This window comes from Scyliorhinus canicula, chromosome 3, assembly GCF_902713615.1.
Source record: "Scyliorhinus canicula chromosome 3, sScyCan1.1, whole genome shotgun sequence".
Classification (NCBI taxonomy): domain Eukaryota; kingdom Metazoa; phylum Chordata; class Chondrichthyes; order Carcharhiniformes; family Scyliorhinidae; genus Scyliorhinus; species Scyliorhinus canicula.
Window position 1 is genome coordinate 72,480,126 of NC_052148.1, and position 19,413 is coordinate 72,499,538.

Here is a 19,413-nt window from a genome sequence, read left to right on the forward strand (position 1 = left end):
GCCTTTTAAAGGAACAATTAAATTTGTCTCCACCGTACTCTGAGGCGTGCATTCCAAATCCTAAACTACGTGTTCCGTTTTTCTTTAAACCCTTCATTGCCTTTTGGTTCATTTGCCATTCATCGTAACTTTGTCCTCTAGTTCTATTGAAGATCCCATGACACTCTTTCATGAGAAGCACAGACACCCTTCCGTGAATTGGCTATAGTGTTTTCCCTATGAGATTAATTGTCACATTTTCTTACATGCGTGACTGATTGCATTTTTAAAAAACCTTGGGTTGTCTTGGTTGTTTTCACTTCCTCCTTTGCCCACTTTTCATTGTCAACATTTCCAGTTTTTGTTACTCTGAAAAGAGAAGTAAATAACTGGCAGAGGTCCCATTTCTCCCACATCACCAAACTGATTGCAGCAATGATGATATAATTTGGCACTGTTGCTTGCTCTTGTTTAGTTTTGGTACTCTCTTGAAGCTAGCATGAACATATTGGTAAAAGGGTTTTCAGTATTTTTGTCCGTATATGTTATATTAAAAATTAAATAAACGAAACTTATTTCTTACCAAAATGCTTCACTGGCTAATGTAATCCCCCAGAAAATGTCTTGACCGGTATGTAAAAAATGATGCAGTTACCAAGTAATTTGCATCAGGGAAGTCCTGTCCATTCAGACTATTAACATAGAAACATACTCTAGCATGTTCCCCAAACCCCTGGACACCTTTTTAGAGTCTAGAAAGCAATCCAATTCCTTCATAAATATAATGTGGAGAAGCCGGCATTGGATTGGGGTGGGCACAGTAATAAGTTTTACAACTCGCCTGATGAAGAAGCTGTGCTCTGAGAGCTAGTGATTCAAAACCAACCTATTGGGCTTTAAACCTGGTACTGTAAGACTTGTTACGGTTCATAAATATATTCAGTGACTTGGCCTTCACGGCCTTCTGTGGTAGACAATTCCACAGGTTCACCGGCCGCCCTCAGAATGAAGAAAATTCTCCTCTTCTCAGTCCTAAATGGCCGACCCCATATCCTGAAATGGTGACCCGTTGATCTAGACATCCAGCCCTGTCAGAATTTTTAATGTTTCAATTGGATCCCTTTGCATTCTTCTAAATTCCACTGAATAAAGACCCAAATAATTACTACATTATTTTAAGGGAAAACACTTTTTTTTTCTTTATTTGAGTAGTAAGGAATTTGAGGGAAAACAACTTTTATTTATCTACACTTTTATTAAAGAAAAATATCTGATGGCACTGTGTCACCGAACATATAAAACAAACCTCAACCACTTCCTATACCAAAAGTACAGCTGCCCTCACCCCCCCACAGAAAAACAGAACTTTAATAAAAGATCGCTTTGCAAAAACCTCCTACAAACCTGAGTCTTACAAGCCCAAACAAAAGCAGATATCGATTTATTAACCCTGCAAAAGAAAGCCTTGGGTGGAAAGACTGGGAGACACTGAAACAAAACAAAAATGTCGGGAAAATATTCATCTTCACCATCTGTTCCCTTCCTGCTAAGGTCAGAGAGAGGTTATCCCACTGTTTCAAATCGGCCCACACCCCATCCACCAGACCAGAAAAGTTGGAGCGTGGTCCAGTGATGGCAGCTTCCCTAGATCATCAGCTCTTCCCTTCCCGGGAGGGTTCACAGGAAATTATTCACTCTTGCCCATATTCAGCTTGTATACCAAAAAGGAACGAAACTTCCTGAGCAATTGCATTATCTCCCCCTCATTGGAGAGTGGGCACGTGGTATATAGTAACAAATTGTCTGCAGATAGATAGGTTCTTGATTAAAAAGGGGTTATGGGGAGAAGGCAGGAGAATGGGGATGAGAAAATATCAGCCATGATTGAATGGCAGGGCAGACTCGATGGGCCAAGTGGCCTAATTCTGCTCCTATGTCTTATTAGGACACCCTATGTTCTCTTCCTTCCCGCCCGCTCTGCTCTATCCTCCTCCACCTGTTAGACAACCTCAATGCAATGGCCAGTGGCTCGATTGCTAAGGTAAACAAAAGCCGAGACACCGACACTCCTGCCTTGAAACTCTGTTCAGTTGGAAATAAACCCCACCTCAGGGTATTGGTATGTACTTGCAGTGGGGGCCCTACACAAAAGCCTAATCCATTAAATAAATTTTGGCCCAAAGCTAAACCGCCCCAGGATCTCCGAGGTACCCCCACTCAACCCTATCTAAAGTCTTCTCCGCATCCACCAAAACAATCACCTTTTGCTCGATCCCAACGGAGGGTGATAACTGCCAACCCAGTCCGAAAGCACTCCAGGTAAGCAGGGCTCCAAACGCAACCGCATTTTAACAACAAAATAGGCCGATGCAACCCACATTCCATAGGATCCTTGTCCTTCGGGATCAAGGAAATCGACGCCTGTGTCGGCATGGCCGGCAACACCCCGTGGGACATGGAATCATCAAACGTACCCAGCAGAAATGGGAACAACTAACCAGCAAACTGTTCATGAAATTGAATACGGAACCTATCTGAATCTGGTGCTTTGCCCATCTGCATTAGCCAAATACAGCTCATGATCTCCTCTGTCCTTATCCGACACCTGCCTTCTCTCTTGCTCCACCTCCAGGAAGGTCAACCCATCCAAAAATTGCTTCATTGATGAACACTCCTCTGGATGCTCTGACTCCTACAGCCCAAATAGAAGGCCTCCAGAACCTCATTGGCCTTCTCTAGGAGAGAAGCCAACCCATCACCCGAGTCCCTAACTCGCACCATCTCCCAGGAAGCAGCCTGCCATCTGAGGTGGTGAACCAACAGACAACTGTGGATAGGGGGCCCTGCATTTCTGGTCCGGAGACCGCGCATGCGCACAGCGGTGGCCTGCAGCTGCTGCCCCGTGCTACATAACGGACTCAGCGCGCAGAGCGGCACCATGAATGTAGGTCCTCCCCCCCCCCCCCCCCCCCGATCACTTGCCTGGCCATCTGTGAGGGTCCCTGCCCCCCCCCCCCCCCCCCCCCCCCCCCCCACCAGGGCGGCCGCGGACTGAGTCAGCAGCTGCCACTGACCGTTCCCGACAGGCAAAACATGGTTAGAACCACGCCGTCGGGAACTCGGCTAGTAGGGGCTGGTTTAGCTCACTGAGCTAAATCGCTGGCTTTGAAAGCAGGCCAGCAGCACGGTTCGATTCCCGCACCAGCCTCCCTGGACAGGCACCGGAATGTGGCGCCTAGGGCCTTTTCACAGTAACCTCATTGAAGCCTACTTGTGACAATAAGCGTTTTTCATTTTTTCATTTTCTCCCCATACTCATTAAAAAGTCCCCTTCAAGTGTCACAGCTGGCTCACTGCCTTACCCGTTGACGACAACTCAAAATCCATTTACAATTGGCTCCCACCTGGGTCTGTTAATATATTAACCCCAGAAAAAGCCACCCTCTTATTAATCAAAACAGTGCCCCCCCCCCCCCCCCCCCCCCCCCCCCCCGTGCCCTACCATCAGATCCTGAGTGATATACCTGCCCCACCGATCCCTTCTGCAATCTTGTTTTACTCTTGATTCTCAAATGAGTCTCCTATTTTTAAAAAAACGCATCTGCCCTCAAACTTTCCAGGTGCCAAACACCTGGGACCTTTTTAACCGTGCAAAACAAAGCACCCCTTCCCTGTCCTCGGAGCAGAATCAAAAATCCTAAGTTCATTACCTTTTTTTTTTGTTGCCACCCCAGTATTAACAAGGTTGAGACATCTCCCCCTCTCCACAACATTAACTAGTTATACTGCTAGCAGGGTAACCCCTGCACAGGGTAGAAATCAATGTCAACTAAACAGTATATCAACGATCAACTCCCCCGCCCATACCAATCTTTAATACGGAACAATAGAAGAAAATCAACACCCAATCCCCCCCCCCCCCCGAAAAACACCCACCAACAAGCCAAGAAACAACCCCAAGTCCACCCCACATTACAAAAATCCCGCAAAAATACAAATACAGATGAACTTCACAATGAACAAATAACAAACTCCACCCTCCTTATGCACTTTAGTTCACCCCGTCTGTGCTTCTTGACAAACTAATTCTCATCCTCTGATGCACCAAAGTAATTGTCTGCCCTTGAAAGTCACCCGAACACGAGCCGGATACACTACACCAAACCTCATGCTGCTCTTGTACAGCGTGGCCTTATTAAACTCTGTACACTTTCTCACTGTCTTGGCCCCAACATCTTGGTATAATCTGATGACCTGGTCCTCCCATCTGCAGTCTTGATGGTCCTTTGCCCACTTCAGAACCTGCTCCTTATCCAGGTATTGATTAAGCCTGAATATGAGGCCCTGTGGCGACCCATGGGCCTGGGTCAACTCGTGAGGTGTCGGAACGACCCTCTACCCTGCCAACTTTCCAAACATCTTGAACATATAGTCCATGGAACCTGAGCCCTCCAGGCTCTCCAGCAGCCTAACGAGAAGCTTTGGCGTCTGAAGCGGTTCTCCAGATCATCAGCCTTGGCCTTTAACACTCTGCGCCACTCCAACCAACAATGCCATCTCTGCCTCCAATCACTATGGTTAGAGAGCGCCACCTCCACCTATATTGTTGCCTCTTGTACCTCCTATCTGTCTATCCATGTTGTCCATGGCTGCCCGAATTGAGGACAAAGCCTCCGTTGCCTTCTCCAGATCCTCAAAAGTGCCGCAGGCAGTCACAGTGAGGGCCATGAAGAAACCAGCATGAGTTTATAGAGGCAAACAGAAAGTAACTTTATTTGCAACAATATGTACAAAGCACCAGCAGTTCCCTCTCTAGCTGATACCACACTGGCCAGCTCTATTTATACAGCTATACTGCTAATGATTGCCCTGTTTCCCCCCTCCCCTCATTGGGGCAGCTCATATTCCCCAAGGATCATGGGGTGACTAGACGTCCTCTTGAACCTGCTCCTGGGCCTGGCAAAATTTACCATTAACAGGTCCAGGCAGCGGCTGACCGAGGGGGTCAACCAGCCGGACTGCCTGTTCCTCTTCCGTGGCTTTATTTGCGGCTGGGGGGTCCCTGGAAAGGGAGTCTGTGGTGTCACGGCATTCTCGAGGCCTTATGGGCACTGCAGGGTTTGGATTGTTTTATCGACCCCTCTTTTCACGTTGTGATTTGATGTTGATAAGTTTCCGTTCTTTGTTTTTTTTGAGCAGTGCCCCTACCAGGTGCAGTGCCTTTAAATTTACCCGAGTTCATCTGTTATTCTATGAAGTTGATTGGACCCTACAATAGCCAATTGCCCCAGCCAATAGGATCCAGGCAGGTTATAACATGCAGCTTCTTAAACTTGTCTGTCAAGAAGCAAGCCAACATCTCAGTCAACCACACGAGAAGCCTTTGCCATGCCCCCCCCCCCCCCCCCCCCCCCACACCCCCCGAGGCTCAAGGAACTGCGTGTGACGACAATCTCTTGCCCAACTTCTGCTTTACGTTATATATACAAGACGTTACTGTTAAAACAGGATCTTATTTCGTCAAACAACACCAATTTCCTCCAACAAATTGCCCAAAATCTGGACAGAAAGGGCTGATCCAAGTGCGACTGCTCACCACGTTGCCGCCACCAGAAATCTACCAAATGGATGTTGACCCATTTGGACATTAAGCAGGGAGACCCAAAGCTGTGTTTTTAAGGGGGGTTCTATAAAGGTGGAGAGGTTTAGGTGTGTTTTTCTTCATATACTTACAAAGATTAGTTGCTGAACCTTGACTACTACCCTGACATTAATGTGAATATGAAAGGAATATAAATTGTTTAGCTTGTGCGCAACCAGATAAGGGATGGACATTGGCATGCTTGAGGGTGGTTGTTGCCTGACGATCACTTTCTGGTGAAGGCTGGAGAGGAAGGTTTTGTTCTTGCTGTTATTTAGCTGGCAAACTTTAATTCTCATGAGTGAGTTTTTATGTTGGGCAGCAGAGCAACTGAATTATAATCCAGATGCCAACCTGGCTTCGATGCAACATCCTTGCCTCTGGGTCAGAAGGTTGTGGGTTCAGGTACCACTCCAGAGACATGAGTATGTAGTCCAAGCTGACGTGATTGATGTATTTTGGGTGAAATCCCTGTTCTCCATAGGAAGAAGAACAGGAGAGTCCTAGATGGTCTGGCTAGGATTTATCACTCAAACAACATTGCTAACAAATTATTTCATTGTGTATCTCCATCTCCTTTTATGGGTAAGGTCTCCATTCTCCTTTTTATGGCTAAGGTCTGATATTAAAAACTGTTCCAAGTCACTTCTTTGTAATCTTCAAATAGTGTCAGGGAAATGAAGAGATGGGACAATGTGATCAGGGCTATTTGCATACGTAGATAGTAAATGCTGACATGACCTGTTTGGACCAATGACCTGTTTCCGCATTGTAATGTCTGTACAGTTGCAGTATATGTTGATGGGTTACAATGCAGCATGTGAGAAAGTAGACATTTCAAATAAAATTTTCAAGATTTTGGCACATTCTTTGTTCAAGGTAGCAACCGTTTTTACAGTTTTGCAGTTCAGTGGATTGGAGGTTTGCAGAGGTGCGTGGGCCAAATAGGTTAGAGGTGGCAGCTCTTTTCTCTCTCTCTCTCTCTCTCTATCTCTCGCATTAATCACTTGGATGAATCTTTGTACTGTAATAGCCCAGAAACTTTCATGTTCTGCTTCTGGTGTGTTGGATTTAAATTCAGATGCCTAATAATAATCTTAATTATTGTCACAAGTAGGCTTACATTAACACTGCAATGAAGTTACTGTGAAAGTCTCCTATCATTTAACCATTTAACAGATGATGTTGTGGGAGGGGGAATAGGGCAGAGTTGAAGAAACTGAAATTCTTGTCACCGTGCAATATAATGGTCAGCATGTGCAATTCCATGTGCAGCAACAATTTATATAGGAATGTTTACATGCCACTTTCATTATAAATATTGACATGACTTGGTTGAATGTTAAATATTGACATACAAACATGACTTAATTATGAAGTAAAGTAAAGTTGTGCCATACACAAGGTCTTTAGTTATATAAACATTAATGCCAGTGATATTGTAGTGTACCTCCATCAAATATTCCCCTCTACTTAATGCTGTAGTAATACGTAAACTGAAGCTATGTCCTTTGTTTAAAACTGATTAGTCACTGCAAGTAGGTACCATGTGTTAGTCACGATTGAGTACACCACCGTGCAGTATAGTAACATACATCTGGAACCTGGAATATAGCTTCTTGCTGTTGCTGGAACTGGTACATGGAAGGGTGGAAAGAAATGGTGAGGAAAAATAAATAGGGAGGGAATCATTAACTGAAACTTTAGATTTTAAAAAGGCGCAAGTCTACAAATTTGTTGATTGACCTTTTATGGTATCTTTTGTCTGTGCTAGATTTGCTGTGACAATTATTTCCTACTTCTTGAGCCCTTCATACATTAGAGTAGAGTTTCTACCATTGGCCCAATTGATGATTTAGGCAAAGAAAATGCAGACAAAATTGTATCCATTTTGAGAAGGTTTTTTGTGTTCTCTCATTTCTGCTCAAACTGATTTACGTAATACTGCCAAACCTATTGTAACAATTAAATTGTTGCTTTTAATGGTCCCTTGATGTACTTAAGTGTGGCCACTTGGTGTTGTTTGATTAATACGCTAAAAATAGATTTATTGCAAAAAAAATAAGTGGCTAATCACGAGTGCTATTAATAGTAACTCCTAATGTTATTTGATTCATCTTGACATGGTGTGTTCTGTGAGCTGGAATAACTTCCATTAGTGTTTTTTAAACTTGTGCAGAAGATTGAAAATACACAATGTACATAGTTTGTCATGATTTTTTGATGAATTGAGCTGAAAACACCAATACAACTGAGTGGAAATTCTCTACCTCAACATATTTAAGTGGCAAGAAGGTAATAAATTCAGCATTTGAGCAAAGCTAGCCATGATGAGTGTTATGAACGATATCTCCCTGCCATAAATGTTCAACTTTCTTTTGGGAGAAAGGGAATTGGCCACTTTTATGCACCTTGTACATACATAGAACATAGAACAGCACAGAACAGGCCCTTCGGCCCTTGATGTTGTGCCGAGCAATGATCACCCTACTTAAACCCACGTAACCCGTATACCCGTAACCCAACAATCCCCCCATTAACCTTACACTACGGGCAATTTAGCATGGCCAATCCACCTAACCCGCACATCTTTGGACTGTGGGAGGAAACCGGAGCACCCGGAGGAAACCCACGCACACACGGGGAGGACGTGCAGACTCCACACAGACAGTGACCCAGCCGGGAATCGAACCTGGGACCCTGGAGCTGTGAAGCATTGATGCTAACCACCATGCTACCGTGAGGCCCCTTAGATTACAGGACAGAGTGTCTGTAATTTCACAGTCTGTAATTTTATGTGAAAAGTCTGGGTGGGAATGTACATTCGAAGGGTAATCAGAAATTTAAAGAAAAGATTTAGACTCTGTGATCCTCGGAGAGTTCAGTGTCTTTCACAGCAAATGGATAAACTGGACTGATCAATAGGGTTGTCACCTTTGGCTGGACATATTCTGGATGGCTTTGATTGAAGTCAGGTCACGGAAAACCAGCAAGGTGGCCTGAGTGACTTCTAAAGTAGCTGAGAAAGGAAAATAAATCAACTAGAGATAGTGAATGAGATGAATTTGCAGTGCGACTGAAAAACAACTAAAATTCAGAGAGGAAAAATCTTTGCTCTACCTTAAGGGGCTTGATGTAAGGTAACAGTGTACACAGGTACAGCTCACAATTGTCAATGCAAGAATGGGAACAAATAAGACCGGATAAATCGGACAAAATCCCCCACATATTCCCTTCACGGATACAAGACCCATCTGCACATGCTGCTGGAGAAACTGCTGCTCCCAGATTAGGTGGGGAGGGCAGGATCGGGGACATATATCGGTGGTTGGGAGAGCAGGGGAAGGTGCTGGTGGAACGGATTAAGTGGAAGGGGGAGTTGTGGAGGGATATGAGATTAGTCTCTGGTGTCTCTTTGCAACTGCTAATCTCTGAGTACATTGAACGGAATAAAAATATACATCAAAAGAAAAGGCTGTTTGTCTCTGCCATAATGTCACATCTGACAATGTCTCCCCGAATAAGAGATTTGTACATATTAATAGGCTGGAAAATGGTGATCTTCACGTTTTAGTAGAAACTGAGTTTTTCTTTTTAAAAAAAGATTTTTGAGTACTGATTCATTTTTTCCAATTAAGGGGCAATTTAGCATGGCCAATCTACCTACCCTGCACTGCTGGGTTGTGGGGGCAAAACCCACGCAAACATGGGGAGATTGCAAACGGCACACAAAAAGTGACCCAGAGCCGCGAACGGACCTGGGACTTTGGTTCCGTGAGGCAGCAGGGCTAGCCACTGTGCTGCCTTCATGTTTTCCAGTTTTTACAGAGTTACAGCTCATGTGAGCCTGGTATTTACAAACAAGCTTGTATCTTATTAACAACTGTTTTTACATGAGGTCCCCCCCCTCCCTTTCCCCCATTGATAGTGGTTCCCCTCTTAATGTTGCCCCGTATTGCGTACCGCTTCTTGTGTCATTGTGCTCCGCTTTCTGGGCCCCGTATTGTGCTCTGCTTCTTTCTGCTGGGGCTTTTAGTTTTTATTTGGTGGGGGGGGGGATGTCTGCCTGCGTGGCCCTTCCCCTCCCCTTGTCCCCGTGCTTTGTTTTGTGCTTCCCTTGGGTTTCCCCTCCTTGTCACTTTCTCGTGTGTGTTTGTGTGTCGAGGCTGATGCCCGGGTCGCTGGTTGTCTTCTCTCCTGGGTGGCTGGGACCCCTTTGCCTTGTGTGTCTGCTGTCTAGTCACCCTGATGGTCATGGCTCTTCCTGGTGCTTCTTCGCCCCCCCCCCCCAGCTCCCGTTTGCTGCCATCTTTTCTTGGTCACCCTCCTTTTGCTGTTGAGGGATCCATCCTCCTTCTCTCTCCGCCTCCTCCTCCTCCTCCTCCCCCCCCCGGCCTCTCTTTTCCTTTAGTTTACTTTACTTTCCTTCTCTTTCTCTTGGTGGATGGTGAACTTGGTCTTCCTGGCCTGTCTGGATATGAGCTCTACACTGGTCCGGCTTGGGCCCTGCTTGAACTTGCCTGAGCCACACTTGTTGGCAACTCTGCTCTCTTGCCACAATCCTTGGGCCCCAACCTCCATGTACAGTTTTCTTTTTGTTTTTTTTTAAAAGAAAGAAATTGCGATTCCCTTGGATCGGGCAGATAAGCCCGATGTGCCGGGGCCTGCGTGGGAGCCACACGCGGTACGGCCGCTAATCCATGTTTTTCTATTATATATGATCTATGATTCCAAACCTTGCTATTCCCTCATTCTTGTTTGTTTTCATTAAAACCTAAACAGAAAGAAGGATTTGAAATATCTTCAAGCTGCATGCTGGATTCATATGACTCTTCTAAGGACATACATTTTTACATACAAAAATATCTGATCAGTGGTGTGCAAGTTGGTCGTGCTTCTTTTGTTCCATGCACTGAGCATCTACCTGTTGATATTTTAATTTCTCGCACTTGTGGATTCATGAAGCCTCCGGGAGAACAGATTGAGAAAAGGATCATTTTCAGTGAACAAGTTCAGTGAGGTGCTGAAACCTCAGACCCACAATATATTGAGTAGAGCTCATTCTAAACTGTAACCAAAGAGGCTGATAACTTGATTAGTCTGGGGTGGAGCAGTGTTGCACAGTGAAAGAACAATATACCATTTAGTCTCCAGACTGGTTTCACTCCAGTGTGGAATTGTTCTTTCCCTTAGAGCAAATTGGTCTTGAAACCTCCCCAAAGCTTGGTCAGGGAAAATTGTCTCGGCTTGATAATTATCCAGAAAATAATTGGATGGATATCTGGAGAATAGGATTTACCTAATATTTCTGGAAATCAAGACAACCCATTATGGACGCTCAATTCTTTGATTCTAAAGGGTGTCTAGTGCCATGAAAGTCTACATAGATCTCACAAAATCACCACAGTGCAGAAGGAGGCCATTTGGCCCATCAAGTATGCACTCTCCCTTTGAAAGAGCACCCTATTTGGGCCCAATACCGTACCCTATCCCTGTAACCTCGCAACCCCATCTAACCGTTGGACAATGTATGGCCAATCCACCTAACCTGCACTTCTTTAGACTGTGGGAGGAAACACTGAGCACCCAGCACACTGTCACTGTGCTGCCCAAGGACACTGCAGAAAGAGTCAATAACTTCAGGAGAGAATAGAAAAAATTGTTACAGGAAAAATGCAGAGAAATAAATGACATGTTGGCAACCTGTTCTTTCTATTTCCTAAATTGGTTGTCCAAGAATGATTGTTTATGCCAACATTAGGAAGACCATGTTCCAAGTGTTATATTGCCAATGATAAATGGTCATCATATGATTGTTCACATTGGAGGAATGTGTTAAGTTTGTGGAGCGCATACTGTAGAATGATTTGCGCAATTTAATTCCATATAATCTCAAATCGGATTGTGTGTTCTAGGCCTCCTTTTTCTTCAACTCCAGTTCACTATGTTCCCGAAGACATTTTGTGTTAATCCATGATTGAGATGTTATTTTCATTTCAGGAAATTAAAAAGGAAAATGTTAATGATGAGCTGAAGCCACATTTATTACCAGGTAAGAAAAAATCTTCTAAACATTTGCACAGTAAATGTTTTTTCTTTTTGAATGTTGGATAAAGTCAGTTGAGAGTTTCTATTCTTAATCACAGAATTGTTATGGTGCAGAAGGAGGCCATTCAGCCTGTTGTGTCTGCACCTGCTCTCCAAATGAGCATCGTGACTTAGCGCCCATTAACTTGCCTTTTTCCCCATACCCCTACCCCATCAAATAATCATCTAATGCCCTCTTGAATGCTTCGATTGAACCTGCCTCCGCCACACTTCCAGCCAGTGCATTCCAGACCTGAACCACTCATTGTGAATTTATTTTCCCTCGCAGCAATCTGCTTCTTTTACAAATGGGAAAAGTTTCTCCCTTTCTCCTCCATCCAGCCCCATCATTAATTTGAACATGTCTGTCAAATCTCCTCTTGGCCAAGAAGAACAGTCCCAACTTCTCCAATCTATCCTCCAAAAGTGAAGTTTCTCACCCCTGGAATCATTCTTGTAAACAAACCCCTTCTGCACTCTCTCGTGCGTTCACATCCTCCATATAGTGTGGCACCCAGAACTGTGCACAATACTCCAGTTGTGGTCGAACTGCTGTCTTGATCGTGATCGTTGTTGAAAAATGGACTTTGCGATCTGAGGCTGTGAGACCCACCCAGTTGAACATTAGAACCGTGGAAGCATTGCAGCCCAGAAGGAGGCCATTCAGCCCATCTTGTCCATGCCAGCCTGAGGACACCCAGGTGCCCTTTCTAATCCCACTTTCCTGCGCTTGGCCCATAGCCCTGTAGCTTACAGCACTTAAAGTGCAGATCCAGGTACTTTTTGAAAGAGTTTAGGGTCTCTGCCTCCACCACCAACTCCAGGCAGTGAATTCCAGAATCCCACTACCCTCTGCGTTTTTTTTAAAAAAAAGCTCTTCCTCATGTTCCCTCTACACCTTCTGCCACTTATCTTGAATTTATGTTCTCTGGTTCTAGAATTTTCAACCAAGGGAAATAATTTTATCCTGTTCACTCTCTCCTCGTAGCCACACTTTTCTAGCCCGGCTGAACATTCTTGTAAACCTCATCTGCACTCTCTACAGAACAATTATGTCCTTCCTATAATGTGGTTACCAGATCTGCACACGTATTGTTTTATACAATTCCAACATTTTTTTACCCTTCCTTTTATATTTTATACCCCATCAATGGTGGAGAGCACTTCATGTGCTTTTTTTTGTTTACAACCTTGTCTATTTTGAACTGCTGCCTTTGGGGACCTGTGTACTAGTACGCCAAGATCTCTCACTTCATCTATCCCTCTTAGTATATTCCCATTTATTGTGTACTCCCTATAACTGTTTGACCTCCCTAAATGCATGACCTCACACTTCCCCATGTTAAAATCCATCTGCCACTTTACAGCCCACTCCACCAACCCATTTATATTGTTTTGGAGATTGCAGCTATCCTCCGCACTGTCTGCCACTCCAGCCAATCTTTGTCATCTGCAAGTTTCCCAATTGTGCCCCCCCACATTCATGTACAAATCGTTAATATATAACACAAACAGTAAAGGTTCCAACACAATCTTGTGGAACACTACAGGAGACAACTTTCCATTCGCAAGGGCATCCATCAACCATTACCCTTTGTTTCCTGTTACTAAGCCAATATTTTATCCAGTTTGCCACATTACCTTCTATCCCATGGGGTATTACATTTTTGAGCAGTCTGCCATGTGTAGGACCTTGTCAAAGACCTTGACAAAATCCACACATCATCCATTGCACTATCTTCATCAACCCTCTTGTCACTTCCTCAAAGAATTCAATCAAATTTGTGAGGCAAGTCCTTCCTGTAACAAATCCATCTGACCATCCCTGACTCGTCCCATGTCTTTCTTTGTGACCGTTCTCTCAGGATTGATTCTACTAATTTGCCCATCACCGACTTCAGACTAACTGGCCTATAATTGTTCGGCATTTCCTTCAATTCTTTTTTAAACAATGGAACTATGTTTGCATTTTTTCAGTCCTCTGGTTCCTCTCCTGCATCTAGTGAGGATTGGAAAATCAGCTTCCGAGCATCTGTTATCTCCTTGACCTCCTTTAGCAGCCTCGGAAACAATCCATCTGGCCCTGGCGACTTATCAACTTTCAAGGATTGCAACCCTTTGAGTACTTCCTCTCTCTTTTATGAGTATCCCATCCAATATCTGTGTTCCTTCTGGAGTACTGTATCTGCATCATCGCTTTCTCTTGTAAACATGGAGACAAAATATTCATTTAAAACCCTTCCCCATAGCCTTTGCATCGACACACAAATTTCCTTCTTCATCTCTGATAGGTCCCACTTTTTCTATAACTAATTCTTTTGAGATTAATATATTGGTAAAACATTTTTGAGATTTCTTTAACTTTATTTGCTAATCTTTGTTCATGCCCTCTCTTTGATTTCCTTATTTCCTTTTTTATTTCATCCCTGCACTTCTATACCCGTCTAGTCTACCTGCAGTGCTTTGTTCTTTATGCCTCTCGTAAGCTTCGTTCTTTGTGCCTCTCATAAGCTTTTTTTATGTTTGACCTTCATCTGTATTCCTCTGGACAACCAGGGGGATCTAGATTTGGCAGCGTCCTGTTGATCAAGCATTTAAAATGGCTTGAGATCTAACAATGCAAATTAGATCCTGCAGGAGAGGTGAAGTGTAGGAGGGGGAATTGTGAGGAGGCCATTGAACATGCTCTCACATCTAAGAACATGAGCGTACAATTTTCTTTTCTGTGGCAAGCATGTGTCTATGTGCTGGGTCAAGAATTTAATTCATGTTTTCTTTTTAATACTTGTCAGTATTCACTGCATATTGATGGCAATCAATTAATTTGATGTATTGGTAAGGGCTTGGGGTAGATAGACAAACTATTTCTGCTGATGAGGTAAGACAAAACAAGGAGGCCTTATTTAAATATTGAAGTTTGGTCATTTGAGAGTGAAATCGAGTAACACTTTCTTGGCCTTTTGGCTCAGATCAAGTGTCAGATCAAGCCCAAAATCAGCTCGAATCTTGTACATCATGTGAATACCATGAATTGGATTCAATTTGAATTGATTTTGGAGCCAGCAAGCAATGAGATTGATTAAGGGCTTGTCCTGTCCACTCTGCACATTGGCTTTGTAACAAAGATTGAGATTTAAAAAAAAAAAATCTCATCAGTAAGTGAAAATCTGGAACTTGTTTTCTCCTTCCTCTGCAAAAGGCTGTGTTGCTGTGTCAATTGAAATTCTCAAGACTAAGAATTTTTAATGCAAGGGTATTGGTTTAGGGCTGGTTTAGCTCAGTGGGCCAGACAGCTGGTTTATGATGCAGAAAAAGGCCAGCAGCGCGGGTTCAATTCCCGTACCAGCATACGCGAACAGGTGCTGAATGTGGCGACTAGGGGCTTTTCACAGTAACTTCATACTTGTGACAATGAAAGATTATTATTATTGATGGATATGGAACAACAGCAATAGTTGGGTCACAGATTGACCATTATCTGGTTAAATACAAGAACAGTCATGAGTTGCATGGCTTACACTTTCCTATGAATACGTAAGAGTGGAATCAATCAAGAACTGCCCTATTCAGCTGAACCATTGAAGAGATGGTCTTGGAGGAGATGGATGTGATGACTGCACCAAAATTTGCAGAGAAGTCAAGGTGAATGAGGAGGAATTGTCACATAGGATGTTGTTTATGACTTTGAATAAATGTGAGCTAGTACATTTTGGTAGGAAGAATAGGGAGGCCAGGTGCCAGTCTAGGTGAAGTAGTGAAACGGATCTCTGCGTACAAATACACAAATCACTAAAACTTGCACCACAGGCAGCAAGAACATAAAAAACAAACCAAGCACTGGGCTTTATCTCTCGAGTGAGAGAGTTGAAAAATGGGAAAAGTGTCGAGCCTTGATTGGATTATGCGCAGTTCTGATTGCCATATTATAAAAAATATATAAAGACTCGGGAGAGTATATAGAGAACGTTTACAAGAATGATGCCAGAAATGCATGGATATGCAAATCAGGAAAAGATTGACAGACTAGGACTTCTCTCTTGAAAAATGACTTGATGGGTGATCAAATATAGGTGCTTAAATTATGAAAGGTCCTTGGTAGAGTTGGTGAAGAATATTTCCTCTTCTGGGAAAGAGTATAACTAGAGGCCATCAATATAAGATAGACACAAAGAAATCCAATAGGGATTTTGGAGAAACTTCTTCTAAAGAGTACTGAGAATGTGGAACTGGTTACTTGCAGGGAGAGGTTAAAGCAAATAATATAGACAATGGTTATAAAAAATGTATACATTTTTCAATTTTATGCATCAGAAAAAGAATAACCACCCCGTCCCTCCTAAAAGCTAACGGTGACTAGTAATTTGAAGTACAAAATATATGGCTGCCCCCATCAGTTGCTCCCCTCATGGTGTACTTCACTTTCTCGAGATACAAAAACTCTACAGGATCCCCAGCTAGCCATACTGAAGCACTCTGGGGAGAAGCTGGCCTCCAATCCATCAACACCTGCCTTCGAACAATGAGCGAGATGAAGGCCAGAACATAGCCCCCGCCCCAGTCTGCAGCTCCGGCAGGCCCGATGCCCGAGGGGGACAAGGCTTCAGTTGAATTTGTAGGATCGTTGATATGGTGCCAAAGAAGGAGACTTTGTGCCCCGCGGATTTAGGACACGGCCAGAACATGTGTACGTGATTAGCTGGGCCGTACCCACAACCCTCACACTCCGACTCCACTCCCACAAGTAGCCTGCTCATCCTGGATTTAGTCAAATGGGGCCTGTGCGCTACTTTCAATTGTATCAGCCTTAACCTCACACATGTTGACCTAGTGTTCACCCTACACAGAATCTCACACCACACTCTCCTCCTCCTCCTCCAGCTTGGACCCCAACTTATCCTCCCACTTGGTTGTACCCCCTCCAAAGATACTGCCTCCTCTGCTATAAGCCTTCCAGAAATCCCTGAGGTACTCCCCACCTCCGTCCCTGCCAATGACCAAGCCCCCTCCAAACGAGGAAGGTGGCACCACATGGAATGTTGGGAAAGATCTTATTCGCAAAGTTGTGCGCCTGTAAATATCTAAATGTATCCACCTGTGAAAATTAAAATTTCTCAGCGAACTCCCAAGGCTTGCAAATCAGCCTTCCAAAAACAAATCCTCCATCACAGCATCCCTCCCATCTCCTTCCACCCCCTAAACCTAGTGTGCAGCCTCGATGACTGAAACATATGGTTTGCACCGACCAGCACCAACTTCAATACTGCCCCCATTTTGAAGTGCTGTCAAAACTCCATATCTTCAATGTGGAGGCCACCACTGGATTCCCTGAGTATGCCCCTGGAGAAAAAGGTAGCAAAGTGATCACCAATGCCCTTAGCCCTGACCCCATACACTAAACTGACTCCATCCACCACCCATTAAGCCGCTGGATCCCCACAATTGCTACTGCAACGTCCCCATACAGACCCGTCCCAACCACCAACCAAGTCCCTTCAGTCCAGTCCAAGTCCTTCAGCTTTGATCAATGACTCCGCCGTCTCAAAGAAATGGTCTTTAGCCTTGTGCGTAATCCTCAGCCTTGCCAGGTACACCACGCCAAAGCGAGCACTCTTGTAGTGCGCTGACTTCACACTATTAAAGGCCACACAGCTTCTTGCCAATTCGGCTGCAATGTGTTGATAGATGCCGGTACTCTTACCGTCCCACAGCACCTCCCCATTCTCCCCGACCCTCTCCTTCGACCGATAACTGTGAAAGCGTGATATCATCATTTGCAGTGGTTCACTTCACCCAAAGCGACCGGTGGGTGCGATCTAGCTCAATTAGGGGACCCTGATCCTCCTTCCCTTCTCTTCTCCCCCCCCCCCCCCCCAAAAAAATCATCAACGTCCCCCCCCCCCCCCCACCCCCAAAAATCATCAACGTCCTAAACATCGACTTGAAGTATTCAGTCAACCTTGAACCCTCCACATCCTTGGGAAGTCCCACGATCCTCTGGTTCTGCTGCCTTGTCCTATTCGTTTCTTCATCTCCCCCCCCCCCCCCCCCCCAAACGCTTATGAGGGAGAAGACCCCCCCCCCCCCTCAAACGCTTATGAGGGAGAAGACAATACAATTATATAAAGTTGGATAAGGAAAGATGGATGGAAGTTTGCACAGAACATAAACTCAGGTATGGACTAGTTTGTACTCAGCTCGAGTATTTTGTCTAGTTCTGGGCACCACAGTTTAGGAAGGATATCAAGATCTTTGAACAGAGTAAGGGTTTTCAATTATACAGAGAGGTGAGAAAAGCTGGGATATACGTACATTTCCACATTTTCACACACCAACACGAATAATTGATTTAATTAGTTCTCACTTTTCTTCCCTCTCTGCTCCTCGCTTCCCTTTTCTGCCTCTCACAGGGGAACTTGTAATCTGTGAAGCCAACACTGTAGTGAAATACAGTCGAGAAGATTCTTTACAACGAGGCTTTTATGGAAAGCTTGTCTGTACGAATTTCAAGATTTCCTTTTTAAGTGCTGAGCAGTTGTTGGATGAAGTGGTAAGCATCATTCAGAAGGTATTTTGTATAGGTGGTAAATGTGGACTTTCTTTTCTCGTAGCTCTGCAGAGAGTTTCAAATTGAGAAGCGGATGAATGCTCTGCTCCCAGGCCAGTGCCTGTGCAACTGAGCAAACCTCAAGTAGACCCAAAATAGCAACATGTGTAAAAAGGGCTATATCAAGTAAGTAGAGGCCAGTCAGCAAATTATTGGGCACAAAGTTCTGAGGGGTAATATTAATCATCATTTTGGAAGGCACTCCTTAATAAAGGGCTGTTGACATGATTGACCAAGATAAAGTAGACTGGAAAACTGGATATTTGGGTGCCATTGTACATCGCTGAGATGGCGTGGACACAATGGGCTGAATGGCCTCATTCAGTGTTTTAAATTTCTGTAATTCTGACGGGAAGGTAGTGTCCTATGATTTGAGTTTTTTGAAAGCCAAGATGGTCAATGAGTTTAACGTGTGAAGCAACGTATGTGGAATTTTCAAGACTTTTAGCAAGGTCTCGCGTGGCAGACTGATCAGGAAAATAAAAGCCCATATGATAAAAAGGGCAGGCGACAAGTTGAACCCAAAATTGGCTCAGTAGCATGGAACTAAGGATAAAGGTCAATGGGTATGTTTGTGACTGGATGGCTCTTTCCAGTGATGTGCTTCCAAACTTGGTGCAGTACTTCTCATGATGAAGATCAATGATTTAGACTTTGTACGATTAAGAAATTTGCATATGACACTAATTGGCACATGGATGACGGCGAGGAAGAAAGCTATTTACTAGTAAGGTGTCGATGGGCTGGTCTGGGTAGCAGGAAAGTGGCAAATAAAATTCAAGCTGCAAAAGTAATGAGGAAGTGTATTTCAGGAGAGCAAACAGGACAAAGGAACGTTCAATGAATGGTCAGATTCTGAGCAGCAGCAGCAGAATCTTTAATGTGCATGTCCATAGATTCCTGAGGTAACAGGACAGGAGATGAGGCATGGTTAGAGCAGTGAAGTTATGGTAGAACTGTTCGGCAATGAACAACAAACCGAGCACTAGTTAGGCAACGACAAGAATACTATGTCAAGGTCATAATGTTACAGGAAAGATTGTACTCAATAAGTACATAGTAGATGTTGCCACGACTGAACAATTTTGGCTATAAGTAAAAC

At 44.1% G+C, this 19,413-nt stretch overlaps 1 protein-coding gene across 4 annotated transcripts in view; it reads left to right on the forward strand.

Moving 5' to 3' along the window:
* Positions 1-19,413, forward strand: part of mtmr12 (myotubularin related protein 12) — a 100,029-nt gene that overhangs the window by 13,532 nt on the left and 67,084 nt on the right. For 2 of the 4 annotated variants that reach the window (XM_038790707.1, XM_038790708.1), the window contains exons 2-3: positions 11,621-11,672; positions 18,115-18,254. In XM_038790707.1, the coding sequence (XP_038646635.1) occupies positions 11,621-11,672; positions 18,115-18,254 (192 nt within the window). Of the gene's footprint in view, positions 1-11,618; positions 11,673-18,114; positions 18,255-19,413 lie in introns of those variants that run through there. The other 2 variants (XM_038790709.1, XM_038790710.1) reach the window with 2 other exon arrangements.